Here is a 21,536-nt window from a genome sequence, read left to right as displayed (position 1 = left end):
TAGTTCCCTTCAGGTATTTTTTTTTTTTTTTAATAAGATCTCATAACTATGTAAAAGAAAATCAGGAATAACGTATTTTAAGTAGATGATATATAATAGTTAATATTATGTATTAATGTATTATAGTATGATATAATATTAATTCCCAGAAGTTGTTATTTTGCTATATAAAGAATTAAAAAAAAAAATTTGCGTAGTCACATTAAATTTCAAGTTCAAATGTTGTCGGAGTTCGATATTCTGCAAACGTAAAATAATGATTTCTTCGTAAACGATTTTTGTTATGTCGTTGTAGGTAATTCAAAATATATTAACCGTATAATTTATAACGTATAAACTTGAAACATTCTATAGAAAGTACTGTGTTATTTAAATCATAATTTTCTTTATACAATGAAATATTTAAAAATACTTAGACTAATACTTTTCAAGCAATATATTTTATGGCATTTGAAATATTTGATTTTATTTTATTCTATAAATGAGGATACAAATTTTTTTGATCAAATACTTGAAAATGTAAAACAAAATTCCTGTCATAAGTTCAGAAGCCATTACAATAATAATAAAGCAAGTATCTATACATATAAGTGTACAAGTATGTAACATTATAAATTATAGATAGAACAATATTGAATAAAATATAATGCCTACGTCGTTATATGCGTATATTATACCTAACATAATAACGGCGGTGGTTAAAATACATTAATTATATGGATGTATTATTATATATTATTATGGTATAGACACACAAGTTTTCTTTTACGGCGCATCTTCCTATATAATTTGATTTAGTTGCGCATTAAAAAAAAAAATTATGTTTTTTATGTAAAACATATTTTAAAACGTTAAACTGGGATTTTTACCAATTTTCTGGTTGGTTAAATATAACTATTATTCGTGTGGGTGGTAAAATTAAATTTTTTCTTATAACACCACGGTATATATGGTGCAATATTTATAAATCGGGTACCTACCTATGGGAAAACGTTAATGATAACTTATATAAGTTAAAATACATAATAATAAATTATAATTTATATACCTAGTTAATATTGTATAATTGTATTTATTATCTGTGTAACCATTTTTTAGAGGTAATGAAAAAACAAATAGTTCGTTTTTTATTGTTCGGCTCTTCAATGTTATTCATATAGGTACTATTTATAAGTTATAACTACAGTCTACAACGATATTTAAAAACTTAAAATACGGTACGTCATAGAGATATTATATTAATTATGTTTTTATAGAGCTAAATTTCAAACGTTATTTCACATTTTGGCGTAATAAATCCTAATGTATACTACCACGGCCCTGCATAAACGACTGAACATAAAAACGATTTAATTTTCGGTCCGGAAATAAATAACAATATAACTACAGTTGTAACACCAAGCAATGTTTACTGTGTAACATAACATAATATTATATAGGCTATCATAAGGCGAATAATAGCCTTAAAAACCGCAGCTTTAATGTTGGGGCATATACCTACATCGCATATTGACAGACAACATCAGAAACAGAACAAATAAGTCTTCGGACATTTTCCAAAAACTTATCATATATTAGAAATGTATATTGCCCACTGTTGTATGGTATCTATATTACACCGACGAATAGTGAACTTGCACAAGATGAAAATATCTAGGTAGGTATACACCATATACTATATAGTATAGGTAAAAATTTGTTTGGTTTTCCTTATTGTTTCCATATAAACTCGTAATATATCTATGCGCAATCACTGCAGCTTCAATTTCTTGACGAAAAATTGTCGAGGCCTAGCACGATTAGGCAATTCTTATATTTATCTATTTTTTGTACCGTGAACCGATAGCGGTAGCGTTAACCGGGAAAAATATAAAGAATTTTTAAATTTTTATTTTTCAACGAACACATTATTTTACATTTGACTACAATAATCACTGATTACTATAGCAGTACTTGCAAAGCTTGTCTTTTAATTAAAAAATATATATAGCTACACATTGGTATAGGTACCCTACATAGTTTCCATATAGTTTAGGTCAAAACGTTTTAAGAGATATTTCCTGGTTTACGACAAATGAATCACACTGTATATGTACGAATTCCGAAGTACCGGTCAGGTTAATAAATAACAGTATTGCGAAAACTTTCGGTGATTAACTGGTACCTTGTATCTATACACATATTGTATATATATATACACATTATAGCGGTGCTGGGCTGCACGACACGAGGAGCAGAGTATACCTACCTATACCTCGCTATTCGCCTAAGCACCGAAACTTCAACAATACTCGCGAAATGTCCAGAGACAAATGTATAGTTTTGTGTCGGAGAACCGGACGAGACACGCATATAAGTAATGGGGCAACACACACATAATAAGAGTAATTGCTTTATGCGCGGGTACCTATATATATATATAAATATATATGCTGCGCATGTATATATTATCGCTGTTGGGTAGGGCCTAAAATTGCGTGCAGTAGCACACACTATGTGTAGTAGCTAATATTAAATGTGCAGTAACAAATTTAAAAGTGTGCAGTACTTATTTTCGGCTTTTATAAATTTTTATTTGATTAATATTCAATATTGATTATTGAAAATTACTAATTAGCATATTTTATTCGTTTAAAATCCTTAACACTAAAAATAATACTGACTACACCATATTAGTTAATAAGTATATTAACCCAAGCTATTTTGTTTTTAATTTTAAAATGTTTAGTCACATAGCCATATCGGTATCAATGACTTGTATAGAAGATTGTTTTAGATTGTATTTAATATAACTGATTATTAATAAATAGCAAAAATAATTATCCAATGAAGTTATATGTTACTGTGCACTACTAGGTCTATGTTCATTATTTTAAAATATTTTGGTGTGGAATTAGGTGTGCAGTAGCAAAATATCTTAATTTTAGGCCCTGCTGTGGGGACTGTAGTATAATATAGGGAGTGAATTTTATGAACGACTACGTACCTTTCCCACCACAGCGCCAAAAACGATATCTCGGACCAGACGAACGTCATGTTTTTTAATACTGTCATTTTTTCCACCATGTAGTTGAGCACTTTGCTCGTCTGCAAGTGATAGTAGCCCTCGAACGTTCTCAGCCATCCCGGGTCGTTGTGCGAGTGGGGCACGACGATAATCTGGAAAAAATAAATAAAAACGAAATTATAATAAATAATATTATTATTATATTATACACAACGACAACAATAATAATAATAAAAAATTGTAATAACATTATGTTTAATAAAAAAACGGATGAAAAATACGATGCGCCCTGCGAGAGAGATGTGTGTGTGTGTGTGTGTGTCTGTTGTTACTGTGTGCGAGAAAGAGAAACCGATGTATAACGAATTTGCATAGAAAATATTATTATTATTTTCTTCAGGCTCTTTGTGTGTCAAAAACTCAGACTCCTTAAATCTTTGAAAAAGCTCTTATCATCTGAGAACACACAAATCGCTTTGAGCGCAAGTTACATTTTTTCCTTGCATTCACCGTGCCGCCTGTCTAACTATATATATATATATATAATAAATACATTAAAAAAATTCTTAAGTTCAACTTTTATCTAGCAAAACCTTTATAAATTTGTTTCAACAATAACACTTTGAATATCAACGAATATAATATAACGACAACATCGAGGTCCGTAGAGTTAAAAATGCTTACGAACAATAATATTAGAATAGATAAGACATAAAGTATATAGATATAGGTACAACACATACATAAGTACTGCAGTTTCAGAAAATTCAGAGGCGTTTTACTGCAGTGAATATTGAGTATAATATTATAAAGTACGTGTGTCTCAATAGCGATCTCAGGATGACTTTTTATGAAATGCATTAATTATTATTATATATACTTAACACAAGTGGGTAGTATATAATCACAGAATAGTGCCTAACCTTTCTCAACTTGCGGGCCACATTCAAAATTTATATTCATACTGCGGGCCGTATATGCTTCACAGGTTTTTTTTTTGTTCATTTCGATAAAATATAGACTAGTCCAGTGGTTCCCAACCTTTTTGAGACTATTACCCATAAGTCAGGTTAGATATTAACAAATACCCCTCCCTATCAAAAAAAAGTTGAGTAATAAAAAAAATAATGATCATTTACATGAGTAAACTTAAAATGAGTACTTAAAATAAAAATAAATAATTTAACTTTTACCCCTCAAAAAATCGTGTTTTTACCCCTTAGGGGGTAATTACCCCCAGGTTGGGAACCGCTGGACTAGTCATAGGTATATCTATTGTACATTTTATCGGATATAATATTATCTTTGTTCACTTATCGAATTTATGACTCAAATCGTATGTGTTTAAAGTTCTCAATATTTCCACGCTATAGTTGTTAGTTTGTTTTCGTCATTAGAAATTGTAGGTTCACATTAAGATGTCTCAAAATAAAAAGCGCAAAATTGATACCGAATGCCGTGTTTTTAATGAGAATTGGAGTTTAAGTTATTTTTTTATCGAAATAAAGCTTTGTGTTTGAGATATGCTACGAAACTGTGGCGGTTTTTAAAGAATTTAATATTAAAAGACATTATGAAAGTAAACATCAAAACAAATACGTCAATTGTAAAGGTAAATATTTATCATATTTTTTTATTTTTCTGAAGAGGGTATTTAGGTATTACGCTAACTAAGTGTAGAAATAAATGCTTAAATTTATATTTTTAGAGGGAATCTTAGAACTTCTTTGTTAGAAAAATTCAAACAAAATTTAAAAAGTGAAAGAGTCGGAAACGTATTTGAAAAACATACTAGAGGTAAAGATGAGATTATAAAATGGTCACAGGCCGGTTGGAACACCCTGGGCACGCCTGCACTATAGTATATGCATTGATTAAATATACAATATTAAATGTATATTTAATCAATTATATGTAATTTCTAGAAACTAGAAAGACTTATTACTTATTACAAATAAATGTTACTTTTATTATTAATTCCCTTTTCTTTGATTTTCTAAATATTTCTTGCACATATAGTACACCCACCTACCCATATACATAATATAAACTTATATGGTTTATAATATATTATATAACCTTCCATCCGACACTGAAAGCGTTTTGCCGAAGGGAAATAAATAAATTACAAGAAATCTTTCTAGCAAGTTTTACGAGTATATGGTGTATCGTATAGTTATGACTTATGAGTATACCAGGTACCGATATAGCTTGACATTTAATTGTTACAGAGAATGAAGCAAAATTCTTAAACATTTATACAAGATTAACAAGTAATATTGTAAGTACCGAATAACTAAAGCAGTTGTTCAAACGCATTTTCTTTCTCCTCTTGTTGCACAATGCATTATAAGCGGAAGACGTATAGAGAGTGTTGAGAGATGTACTGTTTGTTCGCGTGTGTTTTATATAATTATAAAATATTATTTCACTGAGATTTTTGGAGTCTCGCTAAAAGAGGAGGACATATTATTCCCGCGGTTGTCCGGACGTTAAACAAATATAATAACAATAATAATAGTATAATAATCGAGTCTCGAAAACGGAATTAAAAGTTTCGGGCGAGCCGGAGAGTATATGAAAAAACTGCGAATAATATAATAATAATATATATATTTTAACATAATAATATAATAACTCGTTTTGCGTGCGCACCGCAGAAACCGCTTCGGGTACTCATTTAGGTATGCACGCATATACCTAGGTATACTGTCGTGTATATAATAATAATAATATATAATATTATAATAATAATACAAAACGAGCGCAATTAGATTTCCATATAATAATAATAATAATATTATAATCAAATGATTGCACAGTCCGCCGAGCAGCCAGGGCATGCACGTAATAATAATAATAATAATAATAATAATAATATCGAGGGATGTTATTATTCAATTAACTGAAACCATCATGGCGAGCGAATTGTCGTAAGGATTATGAGGCCCCGGCGATAAACGAGTCGCAGGCGGCTCGGCGGCGCGTTATATTAATCAATGCAAACAAGTGGATTCGGATCGCAAATAATCAGTATAGTACGCATTTAAACGTAATACAATTTATTATTTATTCAGCGCCAGCCACTACAGCTGCAGCACAGCGACGGGAAATTTTAATGCCCTGCCAATATATTTATATATATATATATATATATATATACGTACACGCGAATTTTATCTCACCACCTATATATACCTTATAATACCGCCGTTGTCTCGCATTTATGAACGGATATTTCACGCGCGTGTGTGTTTTGTAATTTTTTTTTTCGAGTATACATATAAGTATTTTAGATTCGTGATAAATCTCGAAATCGGTATTAATTGTTTGCGGCGATTATAATATAATATTATAGCTCGCTGTTTTCGAAACGATATCATAATTATTACCCATTATTATTGTTAGATACCTAAAATAATCAACATTATTATTATTTATTCGATAACTCAATGATGGTTGTTGTACACGCGCAGTAAGTACATAACACACCGGTAAATAAATAATATCAATATTTATAATGCGTGTGTTTTGTAATTTTTTTTTTCGAGTAAACATATAAGTATTTTAGATTCGTGATAAATCTCGAAATCGGTATTAATTGTTTGCGGCGATTATAATATAATATTATAGCTCGCTGTTTTCGAAACGATATCATAATTATTACCCATTATTATTGTTAGATACCTACAATAATCAATATTATTATTATTTATTCGATAACTCAATGATGGTTGTTGTACACGCGCAGTAAGTACATAACACACCGGTAAATAAATAATATCAATATTTATTATGCGTATATACAATAAACCTACCTACAAATTTGTGATTTCGTTTTGTTCGTATTTAATTGAGATAGTACATTTAAATTATTACCTATTATATGGCTATACATATGTATTTGTTTGGGACACGGTTTACAAATGAGCGGTGAAAAATTATTTTCGCAATTTTTTTTCCGAAATTAGGTAGGTATAATAAAAACCACTTAGGTATACGAATTAAAGATCTATATAAACGTTACACACATATAATAATTACCCATATAATATATATATACTAACCAGTGGCATATTCTTGTGAAATTTTTTTTTTTTTTTTTTGGGGGGAGGGATTATTAAATACATCAATTTAAATTTTTGCAACCATGAAATATTTAAAAGCAAAACAAAATAAATATGAATTATGCAAAAAATTTCCAGGGGGGGGGCAAATGCTCCTGTTTCTCCCCTTCTTACAGCTACGCCACTGCTGCTAGATACCTCTTTATTCAATGCTAAATATATTTGTTTATTTTTACAAGTCCTTAATTCTAAGTGGCCACGGACGAAGAATGTAACGATCTTACAATGATATGTGCATGTTTTATTAGTTTTTAATTTTTATGTCTAAAAACAATTTTTTTGAAAAGGATAAATGCTCCGATTTTGACATTGAGGAAGGTTCTGTTAGAAAAGTGGATCTAATTTGTATTTTTATGGGTCAATATTCAAAAATAATTGTAGGGGGGAAGTATAAGTAACATTAGCATACACAATACACATAGTATATAATATTTTAATATTATTATTAATATAATAATTGTTTGGTAATTACATGGTTACCAAAAAGTTAGACCATCTCGGCTTTTTTCCATACAATGATATATAAAATATAAATAGGTTATAATACTATATTAAATTCAAATTTAACACATCCATTAAAGTGATCCAATCAATGAGGAGATTCACTCGATACTGTACAGCAGGGCAATTACTTATAGGCTGTAATAGGTATACTAAATTTTTTTTTATAAAAATCCAAGTTCGTCATTTTAAATCAAAAGAAAATACAAAAATGTGTGTTACAACTTACAATAACACTGCAGTGTTTAAAAAATATAAATCTTAAGGTGAACATAGACTACTGAAATAATAGCTATTATCGTAATATATAGCTATATTATCGTAAAATACTAATTTAAAAGTATATTATATTATTTATATGATATATAATATTATACATTGTAAGAATCGCGTTATTAAAAAACTTAAAAGCAGCTCACTTAATTGTTTCATTAAAAAATTAAATGTTCTATTGATTTTTTTTAAAAAATAAAATAAATTGTTGTAAAAATTGTATTCAAATATTATGAAAAAAAAACTGCAAAAAATTATTGGTAACCACTTCGCTGTGGACAGGGTTCGAACCTGTGCGGGCAGAGCCCATTAGATTTCAAGTCTAACTCCTTAACCACTCGGACACCGCAGCGGACGAGAAATGCTACGAGTTAAGGCTCAATCAAACAGAGAGCCGCTCTGCGGGCTGCCATTGTGTAACCGGTACGCTAACCGCGACAGGCAGCGGTCGGTTGTATTTTACAGTGCCAACGCGGACCGACCTCTTTCTGTTTGACTAAGCCTTTTATCTTTTCGTTAAAAATTAAACTTTTTATTAGTTTTTAAAAAATAAAATAAATTGTTGTAAAAGTTGTATTCAAATATTATGAAAAAAAACTGCAAAAAATTTTCGGAAACCACTTCGCTGTGGACAGGGTTCGAACCTGTGCGGGCAGAGCCCATTAGATTTCAAGTCTAACTCCTTAACCACTCGGACACCGCAGCGGACGAGAATTGGTATGAGTTTGATATCATTTGTAATCATTATTGGAAAACGTAGTTTTAGTCGTCAAGTTTAGAAAATCTAATTTAATGATTTTTCTGTTAGAAACTAACTTTATTTAAAATGTACCTACATCATATTATAGTCAAATATTTTATTCCGTAACATTTATTTAAAGACTCATCACGTTGGACAATATATCACCTAACCTAGTGGGACCAGGAGACTTAGTTCCACCCAAATTATGCCAAGTACATCCAAATTAAGTCCTCATCGAGTTAGTACAACTAAGTTAATATAATTTAAATACAAAACCAACAAAAATTACTGAAAAAAATTAATTTAAATTGTTTTTGTGTTACAGTATTTCTAATAAGTCAATAAGTGATATTATAAACACGGACGATAAGACGTATATTGATGTTTTTCAAAAACCATTAGAAGCTAGAATAACCATGGCTAAATCTTGACTTTTCCAAAAAATAAATAAAAACTTTGACACATCTGATATGATTAAAGTCCTAATTCCTTCAATATGACAGAAACAAAATCTTTTCATATATTTCCAGTTCGCAAGTCGCAATGCCCGTCAGTTCAACTAAGTGTGAATAGTTTTTTTCAGTTTACCTACCTACAACGAGACGGGTCAAAAGTTGATAGAGGTCGAGTGTCGACTATGTTGTACAAGACTTTTGTTTTTTTTATGATATATTATGCTACATATTTAGAGATATATCTAATAATATAAGTATTGAACATATATTTTACATTTTTTAGGTACAACGGAACGCAGTTAAATAATTTAGTAAGTAGTATACCTTTTCGACTATTCGTAAGTACTATAACATAATATAATATTATCAATTTGTATTGCGCCTATGCAGACTAATTATAATTTGATGGGGTGTAGACCCTTAGTGGGTAATATAGGTAGTGTTTTACATTGTGAAATTTATATTTTCATATCATATTAGGCAAAACGTTCAATCATTACTTATAATTTATACTATAAAAATATTATAAACGGAAATAAATCCTAACCATGACTAATGACCAAATTGTTTTTCAAATACATTAATTATTATAATGCACATAAAAAATTATTTTGTAAGTTTTTTTTAAATGCATTGAATACCTAGTGATAAAGATTATAATATCTAACAGAATATCATTTTCACTGTTGTGATGAATTTAAAATTAAAATATAATATATTAATACAAGGAATCTAAAAAAAAAATAGTGATACATTTTAATGCAAATTTGAAGATTTTAAACATCTTATAATATAAATTCCAAGAAAGAATTACATTCTCAAAATTGTATATAAATACGTACATACTTTGCATTGTCGTCTTTATATAGGTTCACATTTGATATGTCTGTATTACAACTCTTCATAACCGTTTGAAGTTTGTTATATAGGCATTACCTATATATGTGTATTAGGTACTTTAGTCTTTAAGTCTTAATAGGGTTAATTTTCCATTGTAATTTAAAATACAAGTAACAATATTATATATGTGGCTAATGACTGTCAATAGGCCTGGAGTTTCACAGTTATGTTGAAATACCTACTTATGAAAAATTCCAAAATTTACCTCTAATTTTAAAGAAGGTAGTTACTATAGTAATATATTTATTTATATATTGTATATATTTTAATAATATATTTTAAATGTTATATTGTAAAATATATCAATATATAATAGGTACCAATATAGGTAATAATGACTTATGTGAAATTTTTGGACCACTTGATTTACCTACTATGAACTTTTTACAAAAATACATAATTTTAAATGAATACCAATAATATACATACGACCCTGATTGCCTATCTGCATAGAACATCATTTAATTTCTATGAGAACTAAACCGGAGAAATATATAATTTATTACGAATAGTCATGTTTTTTCAGTTGTAACGCTTTCGGGTTGATTCAAAACATATATGTATTATTTATTCTCTGTTATATTATATATATAATCATGTAAGATAGCATATTAAGAAAAGCTTAGGATCAATAAAAAAATAAAAAAAATATTCATTTGATAGTAATAATAATAAATTTAGATATAAGTATTATCAGTATAGTGGATATATTATAATAATACTATTATTATCATCATATTATATTATATACGGTTGTACAATATGTAAAATGACATTGTACACCTAATATACGAGTAATATGTACTATGTAGGTACTAACTGTAATACTATAGAGTAAAATAATCATATGACCTGCAAATAAACAATAAAACATAATAATATAATATTCATATTTTTAAAATATTTTCCGTCGATTATGATATCACTTATATGACATAATATATGACATGTATGATTATATGATGCGTTCGTGCATCAATGTTATACGACAATTACCTATTATTATATTACGCATTTTCACATTCATCATTTCCAAAGTAAGTGAATCATTTTATTGTTTTTTTACGAATAAAAAAAACTCTTCGCGTAATATTTTGTAAGCGTAAGAATAGGTAGGCGCATTATGTATTTACGAAAAACGAAGTAAACTAATGTAATAGTGAGTATACAATGTTTATATTATATTAAAAAGTAGACTATATAATATATATTATATTATATACAGGATGTAACAGATAGAACTGCATTTTGGAATAACTTTTGTTCTAATCAATATTTAAAATTTATTTTTTATATAATATGCAAAAAAAAATTATAATTTATAATTACTTGCGCCACACATATATCATACAAAAAATTATTTTTATTTTTAAACACTAAAAATAAAAAATTTGATTTAAATTTTTTTTGGATATATGTATTCAAAATAGCTAATTTTTGAATCTGTTTATATGTACAATTTTGATATTAAAAACATTTATTTTTTAGAATTGTTTTAAATATTTTTTTTTAAGTATTTGCTGACATGATGAGTATATTTCTTAAATTATTTACTAATCATATAATTTTAACAAATTTTGTCATACGTTTAAGTAGCATAATTTTTTTTCGTCAGGTCTTTTTGTTTCAGCTTGTATATTTATATATATAAATTAGAGTACACGTTATATTTACATTTTATGAACATACATATTATTATATAGAGTGCCATATGTCGTCAACGAACGAGAATATATTTTATTGGTATTTATATTATAACACACGTGTATACAAATATGATATGGGTTGATATACTTATCATATAATATATAAACCTACCTAGATATGTGATATATGTATACCGTGTGTCCGTGTATATACGGTAAATAACTGGTACTCGTGGTAGATACACCATATAATATTATATGATAATATAGGTACGCATATAATAATATAATATCTCGGTAAATAACACGGTTTTATTACATCGTCGTCGTATAAATGGGATGTGTTTGATGAAGAAAAAAAATGCGCACACACGCGAAACACCGCGCCTATATATATTTATATAGTATATGTTTATATATATATCTGTTATATCGATTTGTAAAATATTAACACAGTTAAACGTCACGTAGAAGCGTACCTACACGACGTGTATTCGCACATTATTAAAGAATATACCAATAAATTTGTGTGTTTTATTGATCAACGGTTTGATTAATAATAAATTCGGTTCATGGAAAACCAGAAAAGATACGCAGTTTAAGGTACCTACAACGGCATAAACGATATTATTATTATATGCATTCGCGTTCAGTATTTTATAAAATTTTTTACGCCGGCAATATTATTACACCAGTCTGTGTTAAAATATTACCACCGCCCATACAATAGTACATAATATACCCATGTAAGGCACTGAGTTTTCAGAAAACGTATCGTTAAAAAAAAAAAAAAACTAATTTAGGTGAATTTATATGAAAATATATAGGTATAAACAATATGTATATAAGGAACGAGTTATATTTCCGAACGAATTTTTTTTTATACATTTGCATAAATTCAATATATTATAAATATCCTCGCCAAAATGTATACAATAAAAATGTGAAAATGTGACTAGAATTAATTTTCAAGACAAAACCAATAAAAAATACACAATTTTAAGTAAAGTTTTTCTAAGCTTATATCATTTCCGGAAATAACACGTTTACAGAAAAAATTGTATTATTTAAATAAAAACCTAGTTTTTATTTTTATTGCACGTATATAGTTTATAGCAGCTATTTGTATAGTCGTGTATAAAATTACAGTTTGCAACAAATAAAACTAATAAAAAATTTAATTTACAAAAGACATATTTTAACGACGAAAAACTTAAAATTTTAAATATTATATTGCTGCAGCTAAATACATATAAAAAATATATTATAAACATAACATATGAAATAAAATAAAATACCTATTAAAACTATGATACTACAATTATAATATATGAGCATAAATGCATACCTATATGTAGTATATAGGTAAGTAGGTACCTACTATCTACCTAGGTGTAGTAATACAAGCGGTGTACCTATAACAGAAAGAGCTGACAAATGAAATAATTTTTGTTAATATTTTAACAATTTTTTATATAATATATATATAAATGATAGAAGTTTGCGCTACAAGTACGCAGTATAATATTGTTTTATTTTTTTAAAAGGTAAAGAAAATAATAAAACATTTTATCGGAAAATATTTAAAATATCCGATTTGTAATTTTTAGATAAATGTTTATGGTAAAAACGATTATTTAAGTCAAGTTATTTATTTTTAAAATACCTATCAATATTTTTTTGGAAGAAATTAATTTCAAACGTAAAAACTTTTTTATGGGAATACATTTCCTGACATTAGTTTAGGTAGCTACCTATATTTATTAAATTATTTATTATCCATATAGTATTTTCATAATTTATTGTTTATATTATGTTTATACATTTAACTAATATAAATTGTTTATATTTATTTATCAGTTCTTTCTGTTACACCCTGTATATAATATATGGGTGGACTAAAAACATAACGTGAAATTAATATTGTGTAACACTACTTATATACATATTATTATAAATAACGCTCGAGTACAAATGTATTTTAAACACTTTAATTAATGATTCAACGAGCATAGGATATAAATTAGTATTATTGATACGTTTACGAGTAAAATACATTAGTAGTATAATATGACCCCTCCTCATATAGTACCACCACTCTATAATGAATGAAATAAAATATTTATTTTAAGTTTGTTCGTGAATTATTATGATAATAATATGTATAATAGCTGCCCGCAAGAGCCCATCACATTATTATGTGTGTACCTGTATTCCTATGCTATTTTATGGTGACCATTCGGTGTAAGTATACTAATGTTCAGATATTCTCATTTTACAGTTCTGGTTTTTTGTGCTGCGTCCCGAATTCATAACGCCATCAACTACCTATATAGGTATAGGTTAGACTCCAGAGAACAGCTATTCACTGACATTTGCATATTTTCGTGAAATTTCAAAAAAAACGTAAATCAGCGTCCACTGACCTGCAGCGTACCTATACTTAACCTTATATAAATTTGTTTTGAAATACGACGAGACACAAAACGTAAAACGTGATGATATTGTTAAAATTAATAATTTCCGATTATACTAGGTGTTAGGTTAGGTTAGGAATTATATTTTTTTTTCATTTAAAATATCATAAATATATGACTATAAATTTACTATGTATATATATTTTATACATAATATAGTGTTAAAAGGTAGATACCTAAATGTTTTTGTTTATAGTTTACAATATAACGAACTTCATGTCATTTTTGAAAAAAAATATTTAAGTTAGCTTATCATCAACTCAAGTTTAATGTCAGTAATGAGTGGCAGGCTTCTTGGTATTACAATGCCCTATGTTTGTAAGTTTGTTTACTTTTGAGTGTTGACTTTTTTTTTCTATGACACATTGACACGTATCACAAAATAAAATAAAATATTTTGTAGTACCTATTGTACAATGTGTACTTGTTGTAAAAAATAAAGATTATGTCTTTATAAAAATAATAATAAACAATATATTATAATCACTATTAGTTTTTAAGCAGTCTAATACTCTAATATAAATATTCTATTGTTTTTGGTCTTTTGTAATAATTAATGAATTAACGTTTTAGTTGCATCAATAATAATTCGTTATAAAAGACACTGTTCTAAGTAATTTTTTCATCCGCTGCGGTGTCCGAGTGGTTAAGGAGTTGGACTTGAAATCCAATGGGCTCTGCCCGCACAGGTTCGAACCCTGTCCACAGCGAAGTGGTTACCAAAAATTTTTGCAGTCTTTTTCATTTATATCAATACAATTTTATTTTAAAACAATTTATTACGTATGTTCAAAACTTACAAAATGTTTTAACATTAAATTTTCAACAAAATTTTCAACTGTTTATATAAATGTGCGACTCATACTATATATACTTTTAAATTGGATAAATTATAATACGTTTTTGCAGTTTAACCTAACACAATTAAATTTATTTCCCCGTCGTATTTATTTTTGTCATTTTTACCATTTATTATTTGCATATTAATATTATTCTTTTTTTATGTCTTATTGTTCTGCATTACTTTTCTAAAAGGTTCTAATGACCATTTACAATAAACAAGTATTTAATACATTTCGTTGGTTAAAATTTACAAAAAAAGTAGCTACTAACATTTTTCCTCTGTAAGCAAAATTTGAGGAATCATAGATATGTTTTTGCAGTAGAATAATATTATCTAAGTGGCATGCTTCATTTTGTTAGGAATGTAATTAATTTTTTTTATTGTTTATATATATGCGTTTTTATGGCAAAAAAATAAAGCATTCGGTAAACGAAAATCGGTTGGAAAAATAGATGTACCCCCGACCCAAAACATATATACGTTAAAAAGTTTTATTTTCACTTTTTTTAACGATACGATTAATAAGGCATTAAGCTAATTATTTACGAAATAATTAAATTCATACAGTATACTTTTAAATTCGGGTTCGAAATCTATTTAAGCGTCATAGCTTATAGGTAGGTTTAACAATGGTATATCATCATCGATTATAAATACTCGTAGGTATATGGTGTTATATTAGTAGTTTATAAACACCTTGTTTGATTTTTGGTAAATTAGTTTATTATATTTTTGAACTTAACCGACTTACCACTATATCTAATATAAATACATAATACTGTATAATATAGTAAAGTACAAATAAGGACCGGTATCCGTGATATAACCGTGATCGAAAAATGAACTAAACAATATTACGACTGTTACCAAAACTAAAACTAACCTTATAGGTACGTTATAGGTGTATATATATATATACATTATACCTATGCTATTTTATAAACGCAGGTCATCGATATATATATGATTATTCACGTATGACCTACTCGAATAATGCGCTTACAACATAAATACCGATTTAGATGTATCGGTCATTGTTTTACGACATGTACAAATATATATATATTATATAGTACGGAAATAAATAAAATCGTGCAGTGCGCATCGGAAACGCGTATAATATTTAGGCGAAATTGACATTTGTGCGTTCGTTTCGAATCGGTATATCATACAATATATATATATATATATATTATATTGGTCGGATACACCATAATAATATAATATATAACATGTACGTACCAATATATATAAATAGCTTGTGATGTGTGTATATCTGTGTAGATGTAACGAAATCGGACGTCCAAAACAAAACAATACATAATATGTATGTATATATTATATACAACGTCGCAGTATATAGTACATATTATAGTATAATATAATGTCTCGGTGTACATATAGTACACTGCTATTACATTTTGTACGTGACAGCCGATCGCGTGACAGCTGATGACGTTTCGGATACACATCGCATCTTCGTTATTGATTTTTAAATGGGCAAGTACTCTGCATAATATGAATGATCGCGTTGAAACACAGTGTTCGACGACGGTGATGCATGATAACGATAATAATACTATAATAAGTTTTCGGTTGAATGGCATTATTATATTTTGACGCTGATAGTATAATAATGACGTAAATCCTAATATTCCATAGCCCAGGTAAAATAGGTGTATCGTATATTAATATTATCATAAAAATATTGACGAATTAATAATTACCCATAAAAAGTACTGTTATAATAAATTTATCCTGAAAATATTTTGCTTGCAACTAATGTAATATATTTTAACATAATTGATAAAATATTTACAAAACAATAACTTTTAAAATGTTCTATTATGATTGTTCCAAACATATTTTCAGGGGAACTTTTTAAAAACATATAAAAAATATATTTATAAAAATCATTTTAAAATACATATTTACAAAATATTATCATTACTCAAACACTGCTGTGTAGATGGATGTATTATTATATAATATGTACTGTATTCGTAACAACTAGTTGTATATTAATCGTCATTACTGCTTGTTACAGAGTCTATATGTTATTATATGAAGATAAACTGTTTTCGTTCATACTTCCTCACGAATTCATATATACATTTCCTTCAGTTGGAAATTTGGAACTGTTTAAGTCTGTAGGTACATCGATAATTCAAAAATATGGTAGTAAAGATAGTGTGATCACTAATGATGTAATGACTAATGACATTATAAGAACAAATATTAATGCAAATAAACCAAAATGATAAAATTAGTTAATCTCTATTATTTCAAGCTGCACAGAAGACAAACCTACCGCAGCAATCTCCACAATCAAACCGAAATAAAACTTTAAATTAATTGCTTTCCGTTTTCTATTTCTCTCTCTGTTTGTACAATGCAAACAACAAAAACCTATTACATGTAATTTTATTTTTTTTTATCTCCTTTCTATGTATTTTCTAGTAGGTACATACTAGTTATTAATGATTATAAATAAATTGATTAATCCCTATACTAACTTTATTACTTTTTTATTCTTTAATAGGTATAATATTTATAGACGATTTAAATTTTATTACTATTACCTATATTCATGTTAATTTTGTGTATACCAACCCACAAAACTGCCAATTGGCGTTAATACAATAACAATAAATAAATACTGTTGTACAATTATATAAATCCTGATGGCCTATAATATTAGTCGCGAGTTAATATAATATGAATAATAAGTAATAATAAAAAAATGAATATATTATTGTAATACGTGAATATCCATTATTAACTTATATTTTATATCCATCTATACATACAAATTCCAAAATAAAAAAAAATTCGGTAAAAAATAAAATGTACAATGATTGGTCCAAATGCCAATAGGGAGATGCCCTGGTGTAATATGGCCCAGTATAAGTAGAAACATAACTACAAGTAACTGAAGTAACAATAATAATATACCATGAGAACTCATAAAGTATTAAAAATTATATCTTTTTTATCTACCTTGAGTTAATCCTTTATAGGTACTCTAATTGTATTTTGTCGAATTAACGTCCAGATCTCTTCCAGAAATGTAAATTAATCACTAATTTTGAAAAGTTATAATGGTCCCATATATCTTTCATTTAGGTTGTAGGTATACCAGTGCCATTGTATATGTCTCATAATGTATCTACCTATACATTCCAAGGAGAACCTGGGCATTTTATACGTGGACATTTTTATCGGATACCGAGATAAACATTATATATTATTATCTGCAGAGCTGAAGATAAATATTATAGGAGAAAAAAAACCATAAAGAGTTGATTGAAGCGTAATATTACAATAGATTTAAAAACTCGTCTTTCGTAAATAAATGAAAAAAAAAATATCCATACAAAGTTAATCGAGTAAGACAATTTTTTTAAAAAACAAACCTACATAATATTATTATACTATTATTACATTATATTATTAATATACTTCCTATACAATTTCATGGTAAAATGTTCGTAATAAATAATAACTAAATTATAATATTATACTTTATAGCTGCATAAGAGGTATGCCAGCTACTGTAAATTTAAAGTTATGGTATATTATTTTTAAAATTGTGTTTTCAGAAAAAATATGGTATGGATATTTTATTTAAAATTACTTATATTGTATGCATAATAATATTATAGTATCTTTCAATACAATTTTAGTGTTTGTTTAGTATATTTGATTATATCATTATATCATTTTTTACTTTTTCATTATAATCTACGTTACATAATACTTGATGTATAATAAATTTAAAGAATACAATTTTTGTTTAGTAAAATTATAAAGTGAAACTTCCGTATAACGAAGTCTCATGGGGGACAAAAAAATTCGTAATTTAGAGGAATCCGTTAAATAGAATTTACGCATGATTAACAATGAAGGTCATTATGGTTCTCAAAATTGATCATTAAACAGAAAATTTCATTAAATAGAGTTTATTGTTATAATAATAGGTATATAATATTAGGTATATGCGTACAATTATATACGACAGGACAAAGCAAAATAAAATAATTCGACGAATGTGATTTCCATAACAAAACATATAGTATAAGCAGGTTGATTTTTTATTCATATTTAATTAATATTTCATAGAACTTTCTTCTACAATATTATTCGAGTATACATAAATATTAAATATATTATATTATTGTTTTAAGGTATCTGAGAAATATGTCAAGTAATGCGAGAACCTCCTTTTGACGCTACATCGCGATATAATATACCTATAGTTATAAAAGATCAAAAACCGTGTATCTGCGATGACAAAAGTAGAAAAATGAATTTAGTCATATATAGGTATCATATTATAATATTATATTTTGTGAATATTTCATCAACAGTTTCCGCATACATAAATGATGATTCTCAAGCGCATAAAGTGAAACTATATATTCAAGCAGTATAATATTAACGTGACATGTAAAAACACGTAAGCCGAGGCGTTTACGACTTTCCAGTTTTTCGTTTACTATTTAATATTATAATATAGCTATATATGTGGATATATTATTATTATATAGTGCTTAAAAAAAATAAATAAAATTGACAAGGCAAACTCGCGGTTTTTTTAATCACGCATATCCAATATAATAACATTATAATACTATGTACAGTGTAAATTATCCGTACTGTTGTTATTGTATTGTATATTTTTCGGTTCGTTAAAGACGAAGTAAAAAAAAAAAAAATTGCGCGCGAGTGAGTCAAAAACACAATATCCGACATGACGCGCGAGTCACCGCTCGCTGTTTTCGATGTTTTTGTTTTCGGTATGGTCCTTATGTATATATGGCCGCCATGTATACAATATAATATACAGACGAACGTGTTATTGTGCGTGAATACAAAAGTATATAATAGATAGATATACATGACGTGTACACGCAGTTTTGGCGAAAACGCTTTCACCGGAAAACCACGGTGTGGACGCCTAAGATAGTTTATATATATAATATATGATTTAATGTTATATTATATTGTGTAGGCGTACAATATATAATATGTGTACATCTATGTAAGCGCAGTTTCTTTTTCTTTCGGAAAACGTGACCGACCTGTCCGCGGGGATCTCTCAATGTCTGCGGCAAGCGTGTGTGCGTGTGCGAGTGTGTATGTGGGTGTGTGTGTAGCGAGTGGTTAGATCTTGGATGTTGCGAACATTGTAAAACGCACAGTCACACGCGCCGCAAAGAAAATTGCCAGCGAAGACAGACACGTATAGGTATAACAAAAGTTCGTCATACAATACACACACACACACACACACACACATATATATATACAGGGCGTAACAGATAGACTTTTGGAATAACTTTTTTTCTAATCAATATTTGAATTTTTTTTTATATATAATTTATAGTCACTTGCTATGTATTATACAAACAATTATTTTTATTTTTTAACACTGAAAATAAAATATTTAAAATTTGATTTAAATTTTTTTGGATATATTCAAAATAACCAATTTGTGAATCTGATTATAAGAACAATTTTGATAGTAAAAACATTTATCTAAGTCAAATAGTTTATTTTTTAGAATTTTTTAAATATCTATATTTTTTTGATTAAATGAATTTGGAACGAAACAACTTTTTTCAAAATATTTTTTTGGGACTTTTCTGACATGAGGGTATATTTCTTAAATTATTTACTAATCATATACTCTTAACGTATATTAATTTTTGTCATACGTTTAAGTACAATTATTTTTTTTTTGTCAGGTCTTTCTGTTACACCTTGTATGTATAAATAATAAATGTATGCTGTTTTACAGTTGTGAACTCGGTCGTCTTCTCGAAATTCGACTTCCCAAACAATATATTATACAAAACTGCAGGCAACGGCGGCGGCGCGTGTTGCACTGCTGCTGCGACGCATATAATAATAATATTATATATAGGTACTGTTATTATAATTCGGAATAATAATATATCATTTGAAGCGTTATAATAATATCGTGTGTGTATTATGCTAATACATTATATTATTATTATAAATGCGAATCATATTGTTACGACGTCGAATTGCTTTACCGAATCTAAATATCCGCAGCTGCCGCAGAAAACACATTTTTCAGTTTTAGGTGTAAGTCATTATAGTTGTTTGACGCGTATAAGGTATAGTTATGTCCCATAGATTTCATATAAATTATAATATTAAAACTACTGTGTCATTTTCAACAATAATATTTGGTAAACATGTTTGTGTACGAGTGTATACAATAAACACGCGCAGTCCATATGGTGAACGTTTCACATTTTCGCAAATCTTTTGGCTTATTTTCGACCTGCATTCGTGAACCATAACCATCTCACCGCTCCTTACACAAAGGTTATCTATATATGACTAGGCACAATCACGGTATCGATAGGAGTATAATATAATGTCGTATATCCCGGAGAGAGAAAACCAGACAATCATATCATTATGCTTATATTTTCTGACGTGTTAATAAAATGTATACCTAATATTATTATGGTCTTGCGCGGCGGGTTTCTGCAGCAGAACTTAATTACAAACAATTATATTATTATT

At 27.7% G+C, this 21,536-nt stretch overlaps 1 protein-coding gene and 3 non-coding genes across 4 annotated transcripts in view; 1 reads left to right on the top strand and 3 right to left on the bottom strand.

The window, feature by feature from the left end:
• Window positions 1-21,536, bottom strand: part of LOC132941209 (alpha-mannosidase 2) — a 188,592-nt gene that overhangs the window by 71,354 nt on the left and 95,702 nt on the right. Inside the window, exon 3 of the mRNA XM_061009151.1 lies at window positions 2,987-3,159. Coding sequence (XP_060865134.1) covers window positions 2,987-3,159 — 173 coding nt within the window. The remainder of the gene's footprint in view (window positions 1-2,986; window positions 3,160-21,536) is intronic.
• Window positions 8,179-8,260, bottom strand: Trnas-uga (transfer RNA serine (anticodon UGA)). Its single transcript has one exon. It is a non-coding gene; the product is annotated as a tRNA-Ser (tRNA).
• On the bottom strand, window positions 8,532-8,613 carry Trnas-uga (transfer RNA serine (anticodon UGA)). Its single transcript has one exon. It is a non-coding gene; the product is annotated as a tRNA-Ser (tRNA).
• On the top strand, window positions 14,757-14,838 carry Trnas-uga (transfer RNA serine (anticodon UGA)). The gene has a single exon. It is a non-coding gene; the product is annotated as a tRNA-Ser (tRNA).

This window comes from Metopolophium dirhodum, chromosome 3, assembly GCF_019925205.1.
Source record: "Metopolophium dirhodum isolate CAU chromosome 3, ASM1992520v1, whole genome shotgun sequence".
Lineage (NCBI taxonomy): Eukaryota > Metazoa > Arthropoda > Insecta > Hemiptera > Aphididae > Metopolophium > Metopolophium dirhodum.
Note: the sequence above shows the minus strand (reverse complement) of the source record. Positions and strands in the feature narration are given on the sequence as shown.